At 51.2% G+C, this 25,566-nt stretch overlaps 1 protein-coding gene across 1 annotated transcript; it reads left to right on the forward strand.

The window, feature by feature from the left end:
• The first annotated feature begins 12,200 nt into the window (after positions 1 to 12,200).
• Positions 12,201 to 19,204, forward strand: LOC135998337 (olfactory receptor 14A16-like). The gene is made up of 2 exons (XM_065651481.1): positions 12,201 to 13,131; positions 18,591 to 19,204. Exons 1-2 carry the CDS (start codon positions 12,201 to 12,203, stop codon positions 19,202 to 19,204), a joined length of 1,545 nt encoding a protein of 514 aa, XP_065507553.1.
• Positions 19,205 to 25,566: the final 6,362 nt, after the last annotated feature.

A 25,566-nucleotide genomic window follows, 5' to 3' on the forward strand; every position in this document is an offset into this window, starting at 1 on the left:
GTTGAATTTTGTTTTGTCATGCCGAGACAGGAACACGGCAAAAACCAAGTGTGATAATTCACAGTCTGGGAGAAAAGCCCTCCAAAACCTTCTCTGCTTCTTTCCTTTCTTGCAGTCTTCCTCTAGTACACAGATAGAGGACTTCAAGCATTTCTCATACCCTGATTTTTCTGTATCAAATTTCAGTTGGAGTTCTCAGAGAATTTGTTGTCGTCTTTCAACATTTTTCAAGCACTCATAAAGAATTCTTTCTTCATAACAGGGGATTTTAAAGTCTGTTAGCTATTTTATCCCATTCCTGGCAAATTCCAAATTCGTTCAGACCTGTTGCAAACATCTGTCACACCTATGTGGCTAAGTCATCCCTTCTATTGCACAAATGCTAAACTATCAAATCAAATCAAGTCAAATCAAATCAAATGCAGGTTGAAAGCTTTTCTTTCTGCTTTTCAGTACTTGCCTTTTTTGATTAGGAATCCCTGAGTAACTATCGATTTCAGAATAAGCAGTATCAAGCCTCTCTTTCGTAGTCCCCTGCTTTCTTCCACAGCTTCGTGCTCTCTGTTTCTTCAGGAAAGGGGAGAGGAGGCTGGAATAGGGACCAAGTATAACTCATCTTCTTTAGTACTCTAAATAATGACTGAAATTTGTTATGGTTCCACACAGTCTCATCTGACACCCATCTGCACTGAAATGCAGCTGCTTCCAAACAGTTGCTCATTGTTATTACTATCAAATGGCCTGACCCTTTTTTTTCTCCTTTTTTTTTTCCCTCTAATTAAAAAAGTCCCTCTGTGCCTGTTTACATCCAGATCTCTAAGGAAAGCATGAAGTAATTCCTGCAAAGAAGCTGTAACAATCAGGTGCAAACTTCAGCGTAGAATCAGATGTAAAGAAATGTGATGTAACTCTCTGGGGGCCAAAGAGCAGAACAGGGAATTTGGGGAGCTGATTATAGATTTTCTCCGAAAAATTTGAGTAAAGAAACATTATTCACCGGCACTGCTCTGTTTATGTTGTCACCTTTTATGTCTCCTCGTCTGCATGTTTTGGGGTTTTTTTTGGTTTTCTTTCGTCCCTCCACCAATTCTGTCTTCCAAAACCTCTCCAAGGAAAAGAATAATAGAGTAAGTCAGGTTTGAAGTGAGCCTTGAACACCACCTTGTCTCATTCTCCTGCTCAGGGCAGGGTGAACCAGGTGAGGTTGTCCAAGGCCTCTGCCCAGCCTCTGCTGTCATCCACAAAGGAGCTGAAGGTTCACTGCGTCACATCATACAGGGGGAGAACAAAGACATTCAACAGTGCTGGCCCAAGTGCTGGTCACTGAGGGATTCCACTGGTAACTGGTTCTATGGGGCACTTTGTACCACTGCTGACATTTGGACTTCATCATCCAGCCAGCTTCCCAGCCAGCATCCACTTCTTTAGCCCAGAGAGCATTAATCGGATTATAAGGACATAATGAGAAACCAGGTCAAAGGCTTTGCAAAATTCCAGGTACACAACATTCCCTTCTTTCCCTGCCCATTTGGGTTCAGCAATCCCTTCCTTGTTTTCCAAGTGCCTGGACACGGCTGCAGGAAGACTTGTCCCATCCCCTTCCCAGGGATGGAGGTCGGCTGGCCAGCCGCTAATTCTCCCAGTACTTGTTCCTGCCTTTCTCGAAGACAGGTTTGACAACTGACTTTTCCAAGGACCTCAGAACCTCTCTGATTGCTCTGGCACATTCGAGACCACAGTCCAGAATCATTGGTAAGGATGACATAGCAGACAGGAGCATGTGAGATTAATCTGCCTGGGCCAGTGGGGTTAGTTCCTGGAGTCACACACAGAAATGTCACGGTTCTGTCAGGTGTCCACATCTGAGCTGGCCTCATGGACTCCTTATGCACCCAGGGATCTTCAGAGACGGAGTCTGTCCCTTTTATGCACAGGGCCAGGAGTCACAGTGTCCCTCTGGCCTCCTGTTGCCACTCCAAAGGAACAGGAGGCACCTCAGCCCTGTGGTGTGTCACCCTGCTCTGCACTCATCTGAGATGTCCCACGTCATGAGGAATGGACACAGGGACATTGGTTAAAGGAAGCACATCCCAGTGCTGCATTTAGGCAGTTTCCATGGGATGTTACTCCCAACGAGAAATGACCTCGAGACCCTGTCTGCCCCACGGGCCATCATGGAACCTCCAGGAATACCTGATAGTGTTTGTGCTCACTCGAGTTCATCTCACCTCACGTACATGATGTGAGTGCTCATATCTTATCTGTACAATGAAACATGGACTGCTGACCTAGTCATTCAGTGTCATTCCATGGAGGGACAAAGAACCTCTCTGAGCTGGGGTGAGAGGCCAGGGCTGGAAATGGAGGTTGTGAGGGGCCAGTTCATGACAATTGCCCTGGGGCAGCTTCCACAGGGTGTCCAGTGCACAGGGGCACAGCCCACACCCTGCTCTGCTGGTCCTGCAGGTCTCTGGCAGGAGGCCTGGCTGTGAGAGGACATTGCTGTGTGCCCAGCCCTGCACACACACACTGTTCAGCTGTACCCTGGTGTTTGCAACTGCAGGCCACTTTTGTAGGCATATGCTTGAGAGAAACTTTGCAAGAAGATATAAACCATCAGGCCCTGCCCATAGGAGAACACCTTTCTTTCTGGAAAGGCTGTTCTGAGGCCAGCTCTGTCACACAAGTGCCCATTGCCTGTCCCTGCCTGCGCTCACAGGACTGACACACAGCAGGACGGTGACCAAGCTGCCAGAGCACTCAGGCCTTGCACCAACACAAGGGATCAGAAGGAGGGTGGAGAAGTGAAATGAGAACAGCTCTGGAAGGCCAAGCACTGGTGCTCCCTGGCACTGCTGCTGTTCTGGACTCCTTTCCCTCCACCCATGCACAGGAACTGTCCATGCAGCTCCAAACAGGCCTTGGAGGAAAGATCTTATGAAAATAAAACAAAACGTTGCTGCAGGGCCCTTTATTTTGGTTAATCACACAGAGAGCGCAGCTCTTCCTTTACACATCCACTCCATGAGAAAAACGGACGGAGAAATAGAAATGAGATTAAAATATTTTAAAAAGTTAAAAACAACAAAGGAAGAGAGCCAGAGCATGCAATGAGTTGCATTATATCTGTTATGCATAAGAAGATAATCAGTTTATTGCTTCAGAAAAGCTTCCAGTTATCATTTTCCACACAGCATCCTTCAGCTCCTGGTTCCTCATGCTGTAGATGACGGGGTTCACTGCTGGAGGCACCACCGAGTACAGAACAGACACCAGCAGGTCCAGGCTTGGTGAGGAAATGGAGGGGGGCTTCAGGTAGGCAAACACACCAGTGTTGACAAACAGGGAGACCACAGCCAGGTGAGGGACACATGTGGAAAAGGCTTTGTGCTGTCCCTGCTCAGAGGGGATCCTCAGCACGGCCCTGAAGATCTGCACATAGGACAGCACAATGAACACAAAACACCCAAATACTAAACAGACACAAATCACAAGATGTCTGACTTCCCTGAGGTAGGCTTCTGAGCAGGAGAGCTTGAGGATCTGGGGGATTTCACAGAAGAACTGGTCCAAGGCATTACCCCTGCACAGTGGCAGTGAAAATATATTGCCCATGTGCAGCAGAGCACTGAGAAACCCAGTGCCCCAGGCAGCTGCTGCCATGTGGACACAAGCTCTGCTGCCCAGGAGGGTCCCGTAGTGTAGGGGTTTGCAGATGACAACATAGCGGTCGTAGGCCACGATGGTAAGGAGAGAAAACTCTGCTGTGATCAAAGAGGAAAAAAAAAAAGAGCTGGGCAGCACATCCTGGGTAGGACATGGCCCTGATGTCCCAGAGGGAACTGGCCATGGATTTGGGGACAATGGTGGAGATGGAGCCCAGGTCGAGGAGGGCGAGGTTGAGCAGGAAGAAGTACATGGGGGTGTGGAGGTGCTGGTCACAGGCTACGGTGGTGATGATGAGGCCGTTGCCCAGCAGGGCAGCCAGGTAGATGCCCAGGAAGAGCCAGAAGTGCAAGAGCTGCAGCTCCCGTGTGTCTGTGAACGGCAGGAGGAGGAACTGGGTGATGGAGCTGCTGTTGGACATTTGCTTCCTCTCACATGGGGCACTGTCATAGGAGGAAAAGGCAGTGACAAGTTAGGTGAGACTTGTCCAAATAAAATGAAAGCCATTTTGCACAGACTCTCCACCTGTCACAGACCCTTTTCTTTTTCCAGGGCATATTCCTTCAGCTCCATGGCCAGAGCCTTCTTTGATGCAAGATGCAAGGCCTTTGCCCATGGGCTCTTGATAAATCAATCTGACCCTGCAGACCTGAGTAGGGGCACGGATCAGTCCTGGTGTTCAGCTTTCTCAGATGAAACCACTGCCAATACAGAAAGGCCTGTCAGCATCTGCACTGCCAGTGCAACGGAATGGGAAGCGGCAAGGCAGTTTAAGAGTTCTGTGTTTTTTACATCCGTCCCCCATCTCCCCTGGAGAGTGTTGTTGGGTGTCAGAAACCCTCAGCATTTCTGTTGCACTCAGGGAGAACAGAGCGAGTCCTGCGAGACCAGAGGATGCCTGTGGGTCAGTGCAGAGTGAGGGCAGCTGCTCTGTCCCTCTGTGTTGCTCCAGCTGCCCTGGGCTGGCACCTTTCTGAGATGGAGGCTGATCACACTGCCACGTTACCCTGAAAAGCCACCAGGCACTACTGAGAGCAGAGCGACCCACCTTAGACAACAACATGTTTCACCCTTTCCCAAGGTCTCAGCACCTCACGTTTAGCCCAGGACACACTTGACACATTTCACAAACCTAACAGCATTTTCTTGGTCACAGCAGCTCTGCACTTCTCCATGGGGCTTTCAGATACACAAAGATGCTGTAGGACAGGTTTGCATCCTGGTGGGCAGCTCACAGCTTGGAAGGAAACCTCAAGGAGATCGTCAAGTGTCCTAATGCTGGCATTTGTTTCAGGGAGACTCAGCTCATTCCCCAGCCCCACAGACTGCATTGCCCGCAGCCCTACAGGTCAGAGGAAAGATGGGACACACGTTCCCATGGACACAGCTGCAGGAAAGGACCCACAAGATCAGGCTGTGACTCTGCAGCTGAAACTCCCATCCCCAGAGAGCCTGACAGCAAGAACCAGATCACAACAGTGACCCAGAGCAGTGCAGCAAGAAGGAAACTGCGGTGAGGGTGGGTGTGAGAGAGGTCAGGGCAGAGGCAGCCGGGCACTCAGACAGTGTCACCCTTCCCCAGCTGTGCAGCCACCTCCCACACACCAACATTGCCGGGCAGCTGCTCTCAGCCCCTGTGCTCTGCAGAGGGAACTGGAGCTCTGGCTGCACAGGAGCTGCTTCATGCCTTGGAGCCCCCAGCCCTGAGGGCAGAGGCTTTGCTGGGTGGGAGAGGAGGCGAGGGGGCTGCTCCGAGGAGGGATCTGCACTGGGGGGATCATACAGAGATTTCTGATTTCTCCCTTTCACAACATTTCGGGTTTTATTTTCCTCTCCTTCCCAGATCATATCCTTGCTGCCAGGAGATTTTTCTCCTGGGAGGTGTTTCCCTGTCCATGTCTCTTCCCTGTCAGCACTCACAGACCCCATCCCACCCTCTGTGCCTGCACCCTGGCCCTACAGATCCTGCCTGTTCATAGGGCACTGCCTGGGAGCATCTTCCTGTTTGCAGGTTGGAAAACAGGACAGGTCAGACTAAGGCTGATGGGTCCGGCAAAGGTGATGCAGGTGCTGTCCACAGGCAGAGGAGCGGCTGAAGGGATGGTATGAGGCTTCTGGCAGACACACTGACCACTCAGAGTTGCAGTTCAGGAGTCTCAGTGACTTGTATAAGCATGAGACCTCATTTTCATTTCATCCTCTCCTGCAATCCCCAACCCTTGGGATAGGAAACTGAAAAGACAGGCTCAGGAAAGCTCCTTATCTGTCTGGTAATCCTTATATTGGTCTTCTCCTTGCGGCATCCACTTGCAAAAATCCTGGGGGTGATCTGGAGCTGTGAGCAGCCCTGACGCACACAGCACCCTCTCCACAGCAGAAGCTCCGTTCCTGCCCTGATAGGGGTGGCTCCTTCCCCCCACAGCTTCTCCCCACAGCACCGTGGGGATCTCCCCTGGCAGGCGGCAGAGTCCCTGCCCCGGCACAGCCCTGGGGTGCAGGGACGCTGCTCTGCAGGACAGCCCTGGGCACCCCTGGGTGCTCACCCAGCTTCACAGCTGTTCAACATTGCCTGAGAAGAGCCCCCTCCATACAGATCCCACAAGCTGTGTGGAGCGAGGAAGTTTACAATAAACACCAGGAAGAACCACTCTGAAGAGTGGGAGGTCCTGAGCAGCAGTGACTGGCCATGTGTGGGTGTGGGAGACAGTCAGGGGATGACAGGGAGAAACAAGGTTCTGGCTGATGGTTTTAGTGAATCCTTAAAACCACGTCTGAGCCCAGAAATGTAAAACAGTTGATGTCTGCAGGTGGAGGAGGAATAGGAGGAAGATTTTCCTGGGAATATGGAGGGAAGGCAGGTCTCTCTTGGGCTGATCATATATGGCCGTGACATTTGCATGCTGTGGGCATGGCTGTGCCTGAGAGATGAGGAATGGCTGCTGCTGGGGGGGGGCTGTACTCAGTCATGGCCCATGAGCTGAGCTTGCACACTTCCAGCTTTTCACCCTTCACACTTGGATGAACCTCAGGAAACATCCATGAGCCTGGAGGATGCATCAACCTCCTGGAGTGCCAGGGTATGGACCCAAATTGAGGATTCAAGCAAGTTTGGGACTGGGAGAGCTCAGGTGATTGAGGACCATTGCCAGGTCTATGAAAGAAGGTGGAGAGGTTTGGAGGAACTGGCAGGCATTACCAGCTCGCCAGAAAACCAGAGCCTTATGGTTTAAGTAAGAGCACTTGGCACCAAACCCACCACCCAAAACACAAATACACTCACAATGACCACAGGCAGAGCCTTGAGAAACATTGGAGAGAAAAGGTCTCCTTTGCCTAACCTTGGGGGTTGAGGCTCAGCCATTCTGATGATGAACAAACATGAGGGGCTGACATGGCATCAGAGCAAGCTCCACATTGACTTCATCACCTGTAACCAGCGTCTCCAAGTTTTTGCCTCACCATCCTCCAGGGACAGGGACCTCGACCGGTTGTTTCCTTCGCAGCTCTGTCAGTGATGGCTCTTCGTGGGACCCCAAACTCTCTCATGACTTGGGGTTTGCCTCTTCCTTTCACTTCTTTTCTTCACTCTTTCAGTAGCTGCGGTTCAGGAACATGGCAGCAGAGGGCTCATCAACATCTAAAACGCCCTGAGAAGCCAAGCCTCTGTGCATCACTTTCCTATAGTCTTCAAGTCTGATGTGGATGATTAGAGAGATTTCAGGACTGTAGAAAAACAGGGAGCATTTCCATAATATAGAGCAATAAAGCCAAATTTCCTCTATTTCCTTCCCTGCTCACCCTCACTGGTATTAGCAGTCTCCGATTCATATGGATCTGGAGCATCTCCTGATAAAGACTGAACGTGTCAGAGAAGTGGTGCCTAAAGCACCACTTGAGTGAGGAGACAGGCCAGGACACCTCAAGAGGAATCACATTCCTCTGGACCAGGAAGTGGATGTTCCTGGGATTTTCAGGTGCCACAGCACAGCCATACTTGTGTTCAGGGAGCTGGTCAAGTGACCCACCTCCTTTTCTGTAGTGGTGTCCGAGTTTGCTAATGTAACCCCTGACTTGAGCCCCATCCACTCCTGGGTGTTCTCCAGACTCCTTCAGGAACAACGGCCTATGAGACCTTGCTGGTGAAGGTGGAGGCAAAGAAGCCATGAAGTACCTCAGTCCTGTCTGATTCTGATGTTCACCCTGTCTATTCTTTACTGTAAGGAATCTGTGTCAGCTCATCTTGCTGCCCTCAGCCTCCCCTGCAGGTATCAAGTCCAGGGCATATTTGGCATCATCCCCACATCCATGGCCAAGGCTTCTAAATTCCTCACAAAATAAATGCTTCTTTTCATGGGTACTCGGAGAGATCATTCTTGTGCTTGGAGCAGGCTGTCCAGTAAGGCCTGTCAGATTTCCTGAGCTCCTTCACCCTACAGAGCTGCTTCCCATGGCACCACATCTATCAGCCCCCCCAGTTACATCAGTGTCTTCTCCTCTGGAGCCCACCAGCCTGTGCTCTGCTGCTGGCCTTCCTCCCTCCCCTCTGGTACCTGGGACCCCACTGTTTCCTGGTCACAACAGCCAAGGTGGACATTGATGTTCACATTCCTCACCAGCTCTTTCTTATTTGCCAGTTCCAGATCCAGGTGAGCCTCACCCTTGTTTGCCCACCAGGCAGCCATGTTAAGAAGTTGACCCAAGATCCTCTGGACTGTTGGCACCTGCTGCTTTCCCTGGCCAGTGAATGCCAGGGCAATACAGTTCAGCATAGGAACCTGCTCATTGACTTGAGACTTCCTCAGGTTGCTGACAGAAGATCTTTTCCATTTCTTCTCCATGATCAAGTAGTTTGTAACACCCGACACATTGTCACCCTGTATTGGGTGTATTCTCATCCCTGACTGTAACATTCCTGACCAACTCTTTCTGGTTTGCAAGTGTGAAGTCCCACAGGGCACCTCACCTCACTGACTCCTCAGCCACCTGTGTCAGGAAGATGTTGTCAATGAGCTCCAGACCCCTCCTGGATGGCTGGTACCTTGCAAATATTGGGATATCTTAGGTCTGCCATGAGGACACAGCCCTGGAAACATGAGGCTTCTTTCATTTGTCTGAAGGAGGCCTCATCTAATTCCTCTTCCTCATCAGTGAGTCAGTAGCTGATGTCCACCCACCAGAACACTGCCCATGTTGTTCTGCCGTCTCATGCTGACTCCTCAACTTTCAGCTGATATTCTCTGTCCCCAGGCAGAGCTCCACGTATTCCTGCTGCTGTCCCACATGAAGGGAAACTTCGCCTCTAAGTCCAGACCTCTGGCATCATGAGCACCAGAGCCCCAAGACCCCACAGTTTCTCCTGCAGGTGATATTCGTAGTGTCCTGTAACTCCTCATGCTGTTATCTTGGGATAGACACTCTCATCAGGATAAACCATCTGCATGTGAACACTAACAGCTGGAGCTCCTTCTCCCCTTGGCTATGGCTGTTGTCTCCCGCTCTGATGCCCATGAGGAGACAGCTTGTCCTTACAGCACAGGGGCCTCATGGCCTCCTTGTCCCCAGCCAGGAACCTGGCAGGTGTTGGACCATAGTCCTGTCCTTGGCCTTGCACAGCCCCACATCACACTGTCCCAGGAAGAGCCCTGGGCAACGTGAAGGGGACAGGATCTGCCTTCCCAGGGCTGTGGGTCAGGGCTTGGCCCTTTGGTTAATGAAACACATCCAGGTTTACTGATCGTCAGAGAGACCTTCACCTTGCTTTTCCTGACCTGTCATCTCTAACCAGACCCTGGGGTCAGTTCCTCAGTAGTAACATTACAAGAAACTTTGGAGTTTGAATCTGACTTGGACTTCTTGACAGCTTTCTTCAACTTCCTCCACGGTCTGAGGTTCATGGACTCAGCACCAAACCCACCAGAGGGTTCATTAAAGTGCCTTGGGCTGCTCCTGTGCTGCTGAGCTGGGCTGGGCTCCTGGGACAGAGGGAGCTCATGGCAAGCGGCAGCGCTGCAGAGAGACAGCTCTGCCCAGGAGCAGCTCCTCTGCAAAGCACAGCAGGGCAGAGGGCTCTGCCTGGGGATCTCAGGGAGACCAGCAAGGCAGAGAGAGCTTAAAGGTGGTCAGGATTGGGAGCATGACTGAGAGCTCACTGGAGGAGAAATCTTTGCAGCCCTTCACCCGGTAAGTCTCTGGGTGCAGGGCAATGCAGCTGTAGCTCGTGGAGGCATCTCCTAGAGCTTGGACAGGCACAGCTTGTGGGATCTGGAAGGAGGGGGCTCTTGTCAGGCAATTTTGAACAGCTGTGAAGCCGGGTGAGCACCCAGGGGTGCCCAGGGCTGTCCTGCAGAGCAGGGTCCCTGCACCCCAGGGCTGTGCCGGGGCAGGGACTCTGCCGCCTGCCAGGGTCAGTGCTCAGCCTGCCCGGGAGATCCCCACGGTGCTGTGGGGAGAAGCTGTGGGGGGAAGGAGCCACCCCTATGTGGCTAGGAAAGGTGCTTCTGCTGTGGAGTGGGTGCTCTGTGCGTCAGGGCTGCTTACAGCTCCAGATCACCCCCAGGATTTTTGCAAGTGGATGCCTCAAGGAAAAGATCAATGCAAGGATTAGCAGACAGTTAAGGAGCTTTCCTAAGCCTGTCTTTTCAGTTTCCTGTCCCAAGGGGGTGGGGGTGCAGGAAAGGATAAAATGAAAATGAGCCCTCCTGCTCAAACAAGTCACTGATACTGCTGAACTGCAACTCTGAGTGATCAGTGCATCTGCCAGAAGTCTCATAACATTCCTTCGGTGACGACTCTGCCTGTGGACAGCACCTGCATCACCTTTGCCGGACCCATCAGCCTTAGTCTGACCTGTCCTGTTTTCCAACCTGCAAACAGGAAGATGCTCCCAGGCAGTGCCCTATGAACAGGCAGGATCTGTAGGGCCAGGGTGCAGGCACAGAGGGTGGGATGGGGTCTGTGAGTGCTGACAGGGAAGAGACATGGACAGGGAAACACCTCCCAGGAGGAAAATCTCCTGGCAGCAAGGATATGATCTGGGAAGGAGAGGAAAATAAAACCCGAAATGTTGTGAAAGGGAGAAATCAGAAATCTCTGTATGATCCCCCCAGTGCAGATCCCTCCTCTGAGCAGCCCCCTCGCCTCCTCTCCCACCCAGCAAAGCCTCCGCCCTCAGGGCTGGGGGCTCCAAGGCATGAACCAGCTCCTGTGCAGCCAGAGCTCCAGTTCCCTCTGCAGAGCACAGGGGCTGAGAGCAGCTGCCCGGCAATGTTGGTGTGTGGGAGGTGGCTGCACAGCTGGGGAAGGGTGACACTGTCTGAGTGCCCGGCTGCCTCTGCCCTGACCTCTCTCACACCCACCCTCACCGCAGTTTCCTTCTTGCTGCACTGCTCTGGGTCACTGTTGTTGTGATCTGGTTCTTGCTGTCAGGCTCTCTGGGGATGGGAGTTTCAGCTGCAGAGTCACAGCCTGATCTTGTGGGTCCTTTCCTGCAGCTGTGTCCATGGGAACACGTGTCCCATCTTTCCTCTGCCCTGTGGGGCTGCGGGCAATGCAGTCTGTGGGGCTGGGGAATGAGCTGAGTCTCCCTGAAACAAATGCCAGCATTAGGACACTTGGATATCTCCTGGGAGTTTCCTTCCAAGCTGTGAGCTGCCCACCAGGATGCAAACCTGTCCTACAGCATCTTTGTGTATCTGAAAGACCCATGGAGAAGTGCAGAGCTGCTGTGACCAAGAAAATGCTGTTGGGTTTGTGAAATGTGTCAAGTGTGTCCTGGGCTAAACGTGAGGTACTGAGACCTTGGGAAAAGGTGAGACATGTTGTGGTCTGAGGTGGGTCCCCCTGTTCTCAGCAGTGCCCGGTGGTTTTTCAGGGTAATGTGGCAGTGTAATCAGCCTCCATCTCAGGAAGGTGCCAGCCCAGGGCAGCTGGAGCAAGACAGAGGGACAGAGCAGCTGCCCTCACTCTGCACTGACCCACAGGCCTCCTCTGGTCTCGCAGGACTCGCTCTGTTCTCCCTGAGTGCAGCAGAAATGCTGAGGGTTTCTGACACCCAACAACACTCTCCAGGGCAGTTGCAGGAGTGGACTAGATGATCTTTCGAGGTCCCTTCCGATCCCTGACATTCTGTGATTCTGTGAAGCTGTAAAAATCCCAAACATTTCAAATTTCATTTTACCATCCTGTTTCATTCTGGTGACGGTGCAGATGCTGACAGGCCCTTCTTCACCAGCAGCAGTTTCAGATGGCAACTTTGAACCCCAGGTCCGTCCCCTGCCCCCCGTTCCCATGACCCCTGCTGCAGAGCGGGGCTGACTCCTGGGCAGCCAGTGGGCACAGGCCCTGCTCCTCACGGCACCTCCAGCCAGCGCCACCCAGGGCTCAGCCACAGACCCGAAGGAAGGTCTGGAAAAGGAGAAGGGGTGTGGAGCAGGGGAGGGTGTATGAGAAATGGCTTTGATTTTACCCAGAGTAGTCTCCCCTAACTTGTCACTGTCTTTTCTTCTTGTGACAGTGCCCACGCCCATGGGCAGCAAATGTCCAACAGGAGCTCCATCACCCAGTTCCTCCTCCTGGCGTTCACAGACACACGGGAGCTGCAGCTCTTGCACTTCTGGCTCTTCCTGGGCATCTATCTGGCTGCCCTCCTGGGCAACGGCCTCATCATCACCACCATAGCCTGTGACCAGCACCTCCACACCCCCATGTACTTCTTCCTCCTCAACCTCTCCCTCCTCGACCTGGGCTCCATCTCCACCATTGTCCCCAAGTCCATGGCAAATTCCCTCTGGGACACCAGGGCCATTTCCTATATGGGATGTGCTGCCCAAGTCTTTCTGTTTTTCTTTTTCATTTCAGCAGAGTATTGTCTCCTCACAGTCATGTCCTACGACCGCTACATTGCCATCTGCAAACCTCTGCACTACGGGTCCCTCCTGGGCAGCAGAACTTGTGTCCACATGGCAGCAGCTGCCTGGGCCACTGGGTTTCTCAATGCTCTGCTGCACATGGCCAATACATTTTCACTACCACTGTGCAAGGGCAATGCCCTGGACCAGTTCTTCTGTGAAATCCCCCAGATCCTCAAGCTCTCCTGCTTAGATGCCTACCTCACTGAGGTTGTCTTTCTTGTGTTTAGTCTCTTAATAGGATTTGGGTGTTTTGTGTTCATTGTGCTGTCCTATGTGCAGATCTTCAGGGCCGTGCTGAGGATCCCCTCTGAGCAGGGACGGCACAAAGCCTTTTCCACGTGCCTCCCTCACCTGGCCGTGGTCTCCCTGTTTGTCAGCACTGGTATGTTTGCCCACCTGAAGCCCCCCTCCATCTCCTCTCCTTCCATGGATCTGGGGGTGGCAGTTCTGTACTCTTTGGTGCCTTCAGCAGTGAACCCCCTCATCTACAGCATGAGGAACCAGGAGCTGAAGGAGTCCATCAGCAAAGTCACTGCACAGGTGGTTCTCAATAGTGGTAAGTTTTCCATCGCTCCTTAGGAATGAATCCCATGGTGCCCTATTGAAGGTTTGTCCTTTGTTTGCCATTTTATCTTTTATTTTTCTTTTTAGTTAATCTTGGTGTTCATTTTAATTTTAATTATTTTTCTACATAATGTTTGAATCCTTCTTACTTATCTTGAGAAATGTACATGCTCTGTCTAACCAGGATCTGATCTAAAAGTGTGCTTTTTCCTGGGCCAGAGCTGACACTCTTCTAGCATCTCTGAAATAAAGTGGGATCCCACCAGTGCACTGACTGATGTTTGGTCTCTTCTTCCAAAGCTGATGTCAACAACAGACCCAAGGAATTTCACCCCAAATGGGCCAATTTGCCCTTGGAATTCAACGAGAAAATCTCATGGTCCCTTTGGTATGTCTTGGCAACCAAGGGCGTTGGATTTTGGAGTCACCCATTGGTGTGTGGTGACTGTGGAGATGGTGAATGGTCAGTGAGGTACATCCTGAGGGCTTTCTCAGATATGACAGTGCAGAAGAAGTTCTCCAGAAATGTAACCTGGAACTTCCTGGTGAGCTTTGGAGGGTTCTATGGGGACAGTGTGTGCCTAGGGCAAGCGGTGACTGAAGCCCCACTAAGGGAGAGATCATCAAAGGTGGAATCACCCAGATGGAAAGTGCTAAATACCAGTATTTGCAAGGAAAAATAGATGGACGTCCCCAACCACACACAGACCAACAGAGAACAGCACCTTTGCAGCCACCACACCAAACACAGAACACACAGCCCCAGGGACCACATCCTGTCCCCATCTGGTTCCTTTCTCAGGCTGATCTGGTGGGAAGGTCATGAATGGTCTGTTCATCCTCTGCCACACTTACCCATGGGCACACACCCCCACGGTCCCTCCAGTGTGGGACTGAGTTTTGGCTCTGCCCAGGTGTCCTACCCACTCTTGGAGCTGTTCCCCACTTGGCACCTTCAGCTTTGGGTCTCTCCCCATCCTGGTGTCCTCCTCTTCCAGCCAGCCCCCCTTGCAGCTGGACAGAAAAGCATGGACATACAGTCACACACACACTAATGAGCTCACACAGCTAATAGAGGAGCAGAGTGTACTAAAAGGGCAGGACACACCATGTTGATCAGGCCCAGGATTTGGACAGATCAGCACCAAGCAGCCCCTTCCCAGCTGCAGCTGGCCCCTTGCACCCCTCTTCTCTCCCCATTCACAGGCTTCTTCCTGCCAGTCCACCCGGGTCCATCCCTTTCCGTGCCCCAGTCCCCTCCCCAATTAACAACTGCCACCAATTACTTTTTCTTCAATGGTCCCAGGTTTGTTTCATTTGTACCATCATGTGGTAGTTGGGATGCCATTGTCAAGGTCATCTGGGCCTTCAATGGCATCACTGAGGGATTCTGCTGGTGCTGCTGCCTTGCAAGACTTGATGACCCAGAAGCTCCCCAGTGCTCCCCTTCAGTTCTGCATGCATTTTGGCCTCTTCTCACATCTCTGCTCTTCAGCCACTGGTGAGACTCAGTGGGGAGACGTAGTGCTGCCAGTACTCCTCGTCCCTTCTCTCACGGTTCTCTGTCACATCCCAGTTTCTCATGCCATGTCCCATGTGTTCCCATTTGATATGCAGGTGTCTCCACTCCAAGGCAGGGCCTGACCAGGGCCTGCAGCCTTCACATCTGGTGTTTTTGATGGCCTCATGATGCCAGCCTGCTCCTAGCCAATCAGATTGCTGTCACGAGGTGACCTCCAAGCAACAGCCACACTGTTGGTTTTACCCAGCTCCCCCATCCCTGAGCTGTCATCTGTGTCATGTTGGGGTTTGTGACATGCTTGGTGATGTCACAGCACCTGACTGGTGCAATTCAGTCAGGTTGCAAAACAAGTGACCTCGAAATCAGCCTCCCAGCCATGACACCTCTCTGGGCATCTCCCGGTTCCCGCAACAGCAAACTCCCAGTCACCCCACACACACTTATACTTTGCCATACCTGTTAAACTGCCTTTATCATAACCCATGATTTTTCTCACTTTCATCCCTCTGATTCTCTCCCCCATCTTACTTGGGGAAGTGAGTGAGCGGCTGTGTGGGGCTTAGTTGCCAGTTGGAGTTAAACCACAAAAAGTCAAAGTCGGAAGATGTCAAAGCAAAGAGGCAAAGTGAATAAAAGGCGTGATTTTTACTAGCCAGTTCTGCATGAATCCCAACCTATTTGGGTTACAGGAATGTCTTCCAGTAGAGTCTGCACCTCCTAGACCCATGCGGATGGACTGGCACAGTCACCCCCAGCAGGGAGCATTCCCCATCTCTTAGGCTGAGCCACGCAGTCAAGATGCAAACCTCTGCAGCGCCCACTGCTTACAGGCCTCCAGGCAGGGTGTGACTCATTCTGCATCACCCTTCAAGCCTCTATCAGCTCATTTTGCTTCCACTACCCACCCCTGCAACGATCGAGACTGTGGGAGCTTTGGCATTGTCCCTATGTTCTGGGGCAAGGTTTCTAAATTCCTCCTTTGCAGCTTCCACTGCTTCCACCTGCTGCATGTTGCCTTTTTGCCCCAGAGCTCAGTCAGTTCAGACAAGCAGCCTCCTGAGATGGTTCCTTCTTTTCAAAGGTATTTGGAGAGGTCATTCTTGTCCTTGAAGGAAGCTGTCCTATAAGGTCTATCCGATCTCCTGATAGATCTCCTTTATTACTTGTATGTGTCTCCCAAGTACATCAAAGACTCCTCCCCATGAGTCCACTGACCTGTGCTCTGCGGCTGGCCTCACTCACTGCCCTTTGGCACCTGGGACCCCACTATGTCCTGGTTATGACAACCAAGGCTGACTCTGGTCATCACATCCCTGACCACCTCTTCCTTGTTGGCCAGGGCCAGGTCCAGGTGAGCACCACCCTTGTTGGCCCACCTGGCAGCTCTGCTAAGGAGTCCCCTCAAAATCCTCCACACCATTGTCATCCTGTTGCTTTCCCTGGCCAGTGAGTCCCAGGCCACTTACAGTCACCCACAGGAGCCCGTTCATTAACCTGGAGACTTCTTCTGGTTGCCAACACAAGACTTTTTCTGCCTGCTCTCTCTGATCAAGTAGTTTATAACTGCTGAGACAGTGTCACCATTACGGAGTTCTCCTCCTTGCCTCACTCACATCAAGCTAACTTAACGTGTTACCCATCTCATTGAGGAACTCCATATAACTGAGCTGCCTCTTCACACATGGGGCATCCGCTGTCCTCATCCTCCCTGCACTCCCTCCAGCAGAGCCTGTATCCCTCCACTGCAGCATCCCAGCTCAACAAGCTGTCCTACCACATGTCATTTAATCCAAAACATCACAGTGCTGTGACAAGGCATGGGGCTCCTCCAGGCAGTGCACATGTTGGCTGCAGCACCTCAGCTGTGGCACCAGGGTGGAGCGCAGACGCCTCACAAGGAAACCTGGGCAGTGATCCTGACCAGAACAACATCATACATCAGTTAGTCCTGGGCTGCACGTACAGCATGGCCTTCACACCTGTGCTGAATGCACAGGTCACCTGGCCACAGGACAAGCTCAGCAACTCCTTGTCACACAAGACCCTGCAGGCAGCTCCCACTACGTACTGTAAGAAAGTCCTACAGGAGCTTGAACTACCAAAAAAGGAGACTGTCTTCTATGGATGGGGTGTGCACGGTTTACTGCATTCAAGTGAAAAGCCCATTCGATGGGACACCTCCTGGGGTTCCCACCAACTAAAAGGACATAAGATTGCCTTGGTGATACTCACCTTATAGTGTCATACCTAATGCACAACAATTTAAAAGATACCTCACAGAGTCTGACTGTCTTCCTTACTGGAATCATAACAGACCAGCACCTCCTGGGGATAAACACCCTTGACTACAAACCCTTCAGTCCCATGGACTGGTAAGGGTGTAGTTTGCTCACGTAACACCTGGCTTCACCGTCATCTGCTGCTGGTTGTTGTCCTCCAGAGTCCTGCCTGAAACCTCAAAGACCTGGGAGACCTTGCTGATGGTAACTGAGGCAAAGAGTTCATAGTCTATCTACACCTATTCCTACTAAATTCAGCAGTGGTCCTACTTCTCTCTTTTTCCTCTTTAACTGTTCATGATGCAGCAGCAGCTCATCTTAGTTATGGTTGCATTTGCCTTTCAGTTGAGTTGTGATATGCACCATTGCTGGGCCTGGAGGTTGTTGCCCTTGAAGAGAAGATGTATCCAGGCACACTGTGAAAATTATTGCTCTTTTCATTGATTGTATCATCAAGAGAGTGAGTAAAGATCCCTGTTGATGTGCTGCTTGTGCATGCAATGCCTGAAGCTATTGAGCAGAGGAGGGACAGGCCTTGCCTCTATGGTTAGACTCAATGATCTTGAGGGTCTTTTCCAAACAAAATGATTCTATGATGGCAGTTGATGCCTGATGCCTCTGAAGGCATCAGGCAACAGCCCAAAAGCAGCAAACTGTACTCTCTGCAATGCAGCTGGAGCACCTGTGACTCAGCCACCATGAATGAGAACTGCTTTCCTATAGGTCCTGTGTGGTCCATGCCAGCCTTGGCATCTCATGTAGCTCTGTGGGCTTCAATTTGAACATGAAATTGAGCACCTGCCCTGAATTCTGTGAGGCCATGTGGGGCTGAACATGGGACAACTGCCAGTGTAGTCACTGCAGAGCTTGTAAATTCATTTGGTGGACAAGAGAGAGATCAAGCTGTCCCTATGGTATAGGACAGCAATTGTTCTTATGAATAACTCTATCAACTGCCATGAACATAACGAGTAGGAAAAGGTTCCTTTGGCCTTAGTTTGGAAATCAGTTGTTATTTCACTTGTCCAGTGGAATTTCTTACCAGGCTCATGTATGATCTCCAAGCTGTTGCCCTCTTTATGAACTTCTCAATTAGAGCCTGAAGTTACCTGTATGTACCTTGCACCACCTGTGGCAACTCAAATGTTTCCAGCTATTTGCAGCCAGCGCCACCCAGGGCTCAGCCACAGACCCGAAGGAAGGTCTGGAAAAGGACAAGGTGGTGTGGAGCAGGGGAGGGTGTATGAGAAATGGCTTTGATTTTACCCAGAGTAGTCTCCCCTAACTTGTCACTGTCTTTTCTTCTTGTGACAGTGCCCACGCCCATGGGCAGCAAATGTCCAACAGGAGCTCCATCACCCAGTTCCTCCTCCTGGCGTTCACAGACACACGGGAGCTGCAGCTCTTGCACTTCTGGCTCTTCCTGGGCATCTACCTGGCTGCCCTCCTGGGCAACGGCCTCATCATCACCACCATAGCCTGTGACCAGCACCTCCACACCCCCATGTACTTCTTCCTCCTCAACCTCTCCCTCCTCGACCTGGGCTCCATCTCCACCATTGTCCCCAAGTCCATGGCCAATTCCCTCTGGGATACTAGGGCCATCTCCTCTGCAGGATGTGCTGCACAGATCTTTGTTTCTCTTTTTAGCTTCTGCAGAGTACTGTCTTCTCACCGTCATGTCCTATGCCACTTGCAAACCCCTGCACTACGGGTCCCTCCTGGGCAGCAGAACTTGTGTCCACATGGCAGCAGCTGCCTGGGGCACTGGGTTTCTCACTGCTCTGCTGCACACGGCCAATACATTTTCACTGCCACTGTGCAAAGGCAATGCCCCGGACCAGTTCTTCTGTGAAATCCCCCAGATCCTCAAGCTCTCCTGCTCAGATGCCTACCTCAGGGAAGTTTGGCTTGTTATATTTGGTGCCTCTGTATTCTTTATATGTTTTGTGTTCATTGTGCTGTCCTATGTGCAGATCTTCAGGGCCGTGCTGAAGATCCCCTCTGAGCAGGGACAGCACAAAGCCTTTTCCATGTGCCTCCTTCACCTGGCCGTGGTCTCCTTGGTTTTGACCACTGCAATATTTAACAACCTAAAGCCTCCCTCCATCTCCTCCCCATCCCTGGATCTGCTGGTGTCTGTTCTGTACTCGGTGGTGCCTCCATTTGTGAATCCCCTTATCTACAGCATGAGGAACAAGGAACTCAAGGATTCCCTGTGGAAACTCATGACTGGAGCTTTTCTGAAGCAACAAACTGATTAGCTTCTTGTGCATAACAGTTACAATGTAACTCATTGCATGCTCTGGCTCTCTTCCTTCGTTGTTTTTGTTTCAAAATTTTTTAAATATTTTAATCTCATTTCTATTTCTCTGTCCAGTTTTTTTCATGGAGTGGATTTGTAAATGAAGAGCTGTGCTGTCTATGTGTTTAACCAAAATAAAGGACTCTGCAGCAACTCATGACATCTTTCCTCCAAGGCCTGTTTGGACCTGCAGTTCCCGTGTGCGTGGGAGGAGGGGAAAAGAGTCCAGCCTGGCAGCACTGCCATGGAGCACCAGCTCTTGGTCTTCCAGAGCTGTTCTCGTTCCACTCCCACACTCTCCTTCTCATCCCTTGTGTTGGTGCAAGGCCTGAGTGCTCTGGCAGCTTGGTCACCGTCCTGCTGTGTGTCAGTCCTGTGAGCACAGGCAGGGCCAGGCAATGGGCACTTGTGTGACAGAGCTGGCCTCAGAACAGCCTTTCCAGAAAGAAAGGTGATCTCCTCAGGGCAGGGCCTGATGGTTTAGGTCTTCTCACAAGGCTTCCCTCAAGAATATGCCCATGAAAGTGGCCACAGATGCAAACACCAGGGTACAGCTAAACAGTGTGTGTGTACAGGGCTGAGCACACAGCAGTGTCCTCTCACAGCCAGGCCTCCTGCCAGAGACCTGCACGTACAGCAGAGCAGGGTCTGGGCTGTGCCCCTGTGCACTGGACACCCTGTGGAATTTGCCCCAATCATCATGGACTAATCCCTCACAATCTCCATTTCCAGCCCTGGCCTCTCACCCCAGCTCAGAGAGGTTCTTTGTCCCTCCATGGAAAGACACTGAAGGCGCAGGTCAGCAGTCCATGTTTCATTGTACAGATGAGATGTGAGCACACACATCGTGTACATGAGATGAGATGAACCTGAGTGAGCACAAACACCATCAGTTATTCCTGGAGGTTCCATGATGGCCTGTGGGACAGACAGGGTCTCAAGGTCATTTCTCGTTGGGAGTAACATCCCGTGGAAACTGCCTAAATGCAGCACTGGGATGTGCTTCCTTTAACCAATGATGTCCCTGTGTCCATTCCTCATGACATGGGACATCTCAGATGAGTGCAGAGCAGGGTGACACATCACAGTGCTGAGGTGCCTCCCGTCCCTTTGGAGTGGCAACAGGAGGCCAGAGGGACACTGTGACTCCTGGCCCTGTGCATAAAAGGGACAGACTCCGTCTCTGAAGATCCCTTGGTGCATAAGGAGTCCATGAGGCCAGCTCAGATGTGGACACCTGACAGAACTGTGACATTTCTGTGTGTGACTCCAGGAACAAACCCCACTGGCCCAGGCAGATTAATCTCACATGCTCCTGTCTGCTACGTCATCCTTACCAATGATCCTGGGCTGTGGTCTCGAATGTGCCAGAGCAATCAGAGAGGTTCTGAGGTCCTTGGAAGAGGCAGTTGTCAAACCTGTCTTCGAGAAGGGCAGGAACAAGTATTGGGAGAATTAGGGGCTGGCCAGCCGACCTCCATCCCTGGGAAGGGGATGGGACAAGTCTTCCTGCAGCTGTGTCCAAGCACTTAGAAAACAAGGAAGGGATTGCTGAACCCAAATGGGCAGGGAAAGAAGGGAATGTTGTGTATGTGGAATTCTGCAAAGCCTTAGACCTCGTGATGTCCTTATAATCTGATCACTGCTCTCTGGGTTAAAGAAGTGGATGCTGGCTGGGAAGCTGGCTGGATGATGAAGCCCAAATGTCAGCAGTGGTACAAAGTGCCCCATAGAACCAGTTGCCAGTGGAATCCCTCAGTGACCAGCACTTGGGCCAGCACTGTTGAATGTCTTGGTTCTCCCCCTGTATGATGTGACGCAGTGAACCTTCAGCTCCTTTGTGGATGGTGCAAAGCTGAGCAGAGGCCTTGGACAACCTCACCTGGTTCACCCTGCCCTGAGTAGGAGAGTGAGACAAGATGATGTTCAGGGCTCTCTTTAAACCTGAGTTACTCTATACTCTTTCCCTTGGAAAGGTTTTGGAAGACAGAATAGGTGGAGGAACAAGGAAAAAAAAAAAAGAGAAAAAGAAAGAAAAAAAAGAGGCAGATGAGGAGACATAACAGGTGTCAACATAAACAGAGCAGTTCCTGTGAAGAATGTTTCTCTACTCAAATTGTTAGTTAGGAAATCTATAATCAGCTCCATAAACTCCCTGTTTTTGCTCATTGGCCCCCTGGGATTTGCATCACATTTCTTTACATCAGATTCTCCACTGAAGTTTGCACCTGATTGTTACAGCTTCTTTGCAGGAATTACTTCATGCTTTCCTTAGAGAACTGGATGTAGACAGGCACAGAGGGACTTTTTTAATTAGAGGAAACAAAAAAGGGGGGAAAAAACCCCAAAAGCACAATAGAACTTAACGATCTTTCTCAGTTCTATGGTTAAATTAAGTAGTGTCCAGTGAGGTCCATCACCACAATTGAAGAGTTGCCTACAGGGAGTATGAGAGTGATGGCTGAAAGACAATTCAGCTTTACCTGCCTGAAGCTCAAAGCAGGGTGAGAGGCTCTGAATGAGCAAAGAGGAGGAAGAACCTCTGGAGAATAATGGAAATTGCAAATGTCCAGACAGGCTTCTGAAGAGAGGAGTTCAGACATGGTGGGTTGAAAAAGGACAGGTAGATTCTGGAAGATCAGGGAGATTAAACACACAGCATGATGAACATAGTTCTGGCAATGCGAGCAGAGGGAAATGTCAATGTTTCATCTCCCACAGTTCCTACACATTCTGAAAATTCATACTTTGGCAGGATAGAAATTCCACAGACATTTTATTGGAACTATTGAATTATCGCATTTGATGAAAAACTATTGATGCAGAGTGTCTCCTAACGCTGTGAGGACTAGTAGGAAAAGCAGTGTCCTTGTGCTCCTTCACTGTATGGACAACCTTGCTCCTCACCTCCCCAACTCTGTCATGTCTCTCTATGGTTGGCTGTTTTAGTGGAAAATATACATCCATATGACACATATAGGGTTTAGATTCCTCCCAGAGCAGGTCTTGGATTTGCAGTCTATCCAGAAGTTTATCTTGGATCTGCTCATCTTCCCGTTCACCCCAGAAACAGGCAAACACACACACACAAATGGGTCTGGCATGGACTGCTCTTGAGCTTGAAGATCACAGAATCCTAGAACATCTCCAGTTGGAAGGGACCCATAATGATCACTGAGTCCAACTCCCTGATACTTGCAGGAAGACTTAAAACTAACCCACGAAATTAAGAGCATCCTGCAGGTGCTTCTTGAACTCTGCCAGAGTTGGTGCCATGACCACTTCCCTGGGGAGCCTGTTCCAGTGACTGACCACCCTCTCAGTGAGTAGACCTTTCCTGATGTCCAACCAGAACTTCCCCCGATGCAGCTTCATTCCACTTGCATGTGGAATGTCAGGGATTGGAAGGGACCTTGAAAGCTCATCCAGTCCAATCCCCCGCCGGAGCAGGAACACCCAGATGAGGTTACACAGGAAGGTGTCCAGGCAGGTTGGAATGTCTGCAGAGAAGGAGACTCCACAACCTCCCTGGCCAGCCTGGTCCAGGCTCTGGCACCCTCACTGGGAAGAAATTTCTTCTCATCCTTAAGTGGAACCTCCTGTGTTCCAGTTTGTACCCGTGGCCCCTTGTCTTATTGGTTGTCACCAAGAAGAGCCTGGCTCCATCCTCCTGACACTCACCCTTTCCATATTGATCACCATGAATGAGTCACCCCTCAGACTCCTCCTCTCCAAGCTCAAGAGCCCCAGCTCCCTCAGCCTTTCCTCACACGGGAGATGCTCCACTCCCTTCAGCATCTTTGTGTGCTCAGCCGTGCCCAGTGCAGGGGGCTGCAGAGCTCTGGGCATTCACCCCACAGCCCCAGGCCCTCTGAAGGGCACAGCAGCTGCGGGGGGCACAGACGGGTCTCAGCCTCCCCCACAGCCCCAGGGCTGGAGCTGGACATGGCACAAGGACATGGAGACCAGTGAAAATCCAGCACTCCTGGTGTCATCTCCAGGAGATTCCCAGCACAGACGGCCTGTGCCCCTCAGTGCCAGCCCCTCTCCCCAGGCCAGAACAAGAGTCCTGCTCCAGCAGCAGAGCAGCCAGCCCCAAAAGACTGTCTGCAGAAAGAGGTTTCTCTTTCTCCTGGACTCCTCCCTGCAGGCACAGAAATGCTCCCTTGCTCTTCTCCAGGGACATCCCCTTCCCCAGGTGAGGGTGTCCAGGCTGGCCTGGCTGGTCTTGGTTCCCTCCCTGTGCTCCCTGCAGAGCCCTGGGCTGGTGATGCTGCTCTGCACAGTGAGGGGCTGTGGTGCCCTGGGGCCATGGGGTGACTCTGCACTGGCCATGCTGGTCGGGGTGGGAAGCAGACCCAGCTGGATCAGGATCACTGCTGCTGAGCCCTTTCCATCTTCCCAGAGGGCTCAGGAGCCAAGGACAAGGCTGGGCAGGATCATGGGGTGACTCTAATGGCACAAAGGGCAGGGGAGGCTGCACTAGATCCAGCCTTTGGGCTTTCAAATACAGTGTTCTCAACCATTGTCCACTCTAATGTCACTTTGTCTGTTGTGTATCACAGCCTCTCCTGACATTGCAGATCCTTGTTAGCCCATGGGCTCTTCAGGTTCACCTTTTCCTCTGGGAGACATTACCTTGAATGCTCACTCATTTTAGGAAATGCCACTCACTGCCCACCCAGATTCAGACAATGTCCCTGGAGGTCCCATGAGCTCTCCTGGCAGCTCCCAATTCCTCTCCAGGATGGCATCTGCCATCAGCCTGATGTGCGGAGAATGACCTTACAACCTGTAAGATTGTAAAGCAGGTATGTTTATTTCAGCGCTGGACACACGGGGAAATAATTTTCACCAAAGATGAGTGCAAATTCCCAGTAGCTGTGAGCTTAGTTAAATACTGTAAAGTGTTACATATTCATGAAAGTTCTAGGAACGCCTATACATATTCATAATCTGTCCCCAAGAAGGCGGTTCTTATTACAATGAGTTCCGGGAAATCATTTCCACAGTCTCCACCTTTGGCCCCTCCTGGTTGCGCCTGCGCAGTGATCATGAACCGGGGTCATCTTCTTTGTACACATTCACCTCTGGCCTGGTGTGATGAGTTGGCTGGAACTCAGACTGCTGAGTTGGTTAGAACTGACATATCTCCTGTCCTGTGCCCAAGTTTCGGTTATCTAATTCACCCAAGGATGCACCCAAGATTTTGTCTCCCTGCAAGGCCTGTAAAGTCGTCAATAAACTTTTGTTTCTCTTACACAAGTCTAATAAAAGCTAGGCATTTGTAATGTGGGTTAAGGGTTCTAAGTGTTAGTTGTCTAAGTATTAATTAGTTAAGTGTTAATCAGTTAATTCCCTGTATCAAGCCCCCCTGAAGGTTAGAGAGCAACAAGCAGAGAAGCAGTTGCAGTCTGAGTGGCCACATGACCAAGGAGGGTGGAGCTCTCAAATTGTCATGACCAATTGATCAAGAAGAGCAAAAAAGCATAAGTCCTTTTGAGGGACTTGGGTGTATTCCTGATGCCAGCTTTGGAAGAGGCGTCCAGCCTTCTGGCCCTGTCCTGAGGAGTCCTTTTAGTTATGTTGGTTCTTGCACAGAGATGAGATCTGACAAAGTGGTTCCCATGGCCTGCTCCCGCCTGCAGCCACAGGGATGCCACTGTAGGGAAAACAGGCCTGTCACAAGTTCCACTGGACCTCAGGCGTGGCACAAATCCAAGGGCCTGGCAGGACAATGTGCATGTGGGGAGAGACCAGCACTGAAAAGGCTGCATCCTGCTGCTGTCTTTGGCCATGGCTCCAGGGAAGCAGCAGCCCTGACTCACAGGTGCCAGAGAGTGAGAGCGAGCACTGAGGAAGCCAGGGGATACCCCAAGGGCCAATGGGGCTGCTCCTCCACAGGGTAGCTGGACATTTGCCTCCTGAAGCCCTCCTGCATCCAGAGGACATGTGAAGATCTGGGAGCTGAGACAGACAATTTTCTACTGGTTTATTAATAGATTTTATCTGAACAGGGAGTCTGGCTCCATATGTACACATCGTCTTTGTGTCAAGAAAAGACAAGCAGGAGGGCAACAATAATGTTACCATAGGTATAAACCAAAAAACAAACATCTGAAGAAGAGCACTAAGGAAAAATAAAGACACACATGAAGAACAGTCATTCCTGGATAGTTCTGAGATACTGTGGGTGCTCTAGTGGGATAATGGGCACCTAATTAATCTGAAGTAGTGACTATGCAAATAGGTTCCACAGAGCATCCTTGAGCTCCTGGTTCCTCATGCTGTAGATGAGGGGGTTCACTGCTGGAGGGACCA

This window comes from Caloenas nicobarica, chromosome 25 (assembly GCF_036013445.1).
Source record: "Caloenas nicobarica isolate bCalNic1 chromosome 25, bCalNic1.hap1, whole genome shotgun sequence".
Lineage (NCBI taxonomy): Eukaryota > Metazoa > Chordata > Aves > Columbiformes > Columbidae > Caloenas > Caloenas nicobarica.

Coding starts and splice junctions, on each gene's coding strand:
- LOC135998337 (XM_065651481.1), top strand. CDS start 12,201: ATGTCCAACAGGAGCTCCATCACCCAGTTCCTCCTCCTGGCGTTCACA. Junction 13,132..18,590: donor ACAGGTGGTTCTCAATAGTG/GTAAGTTTTCCA, acceptor TTCTCTTTTTAG/CTTCTGCAGAGTACTGTCTT.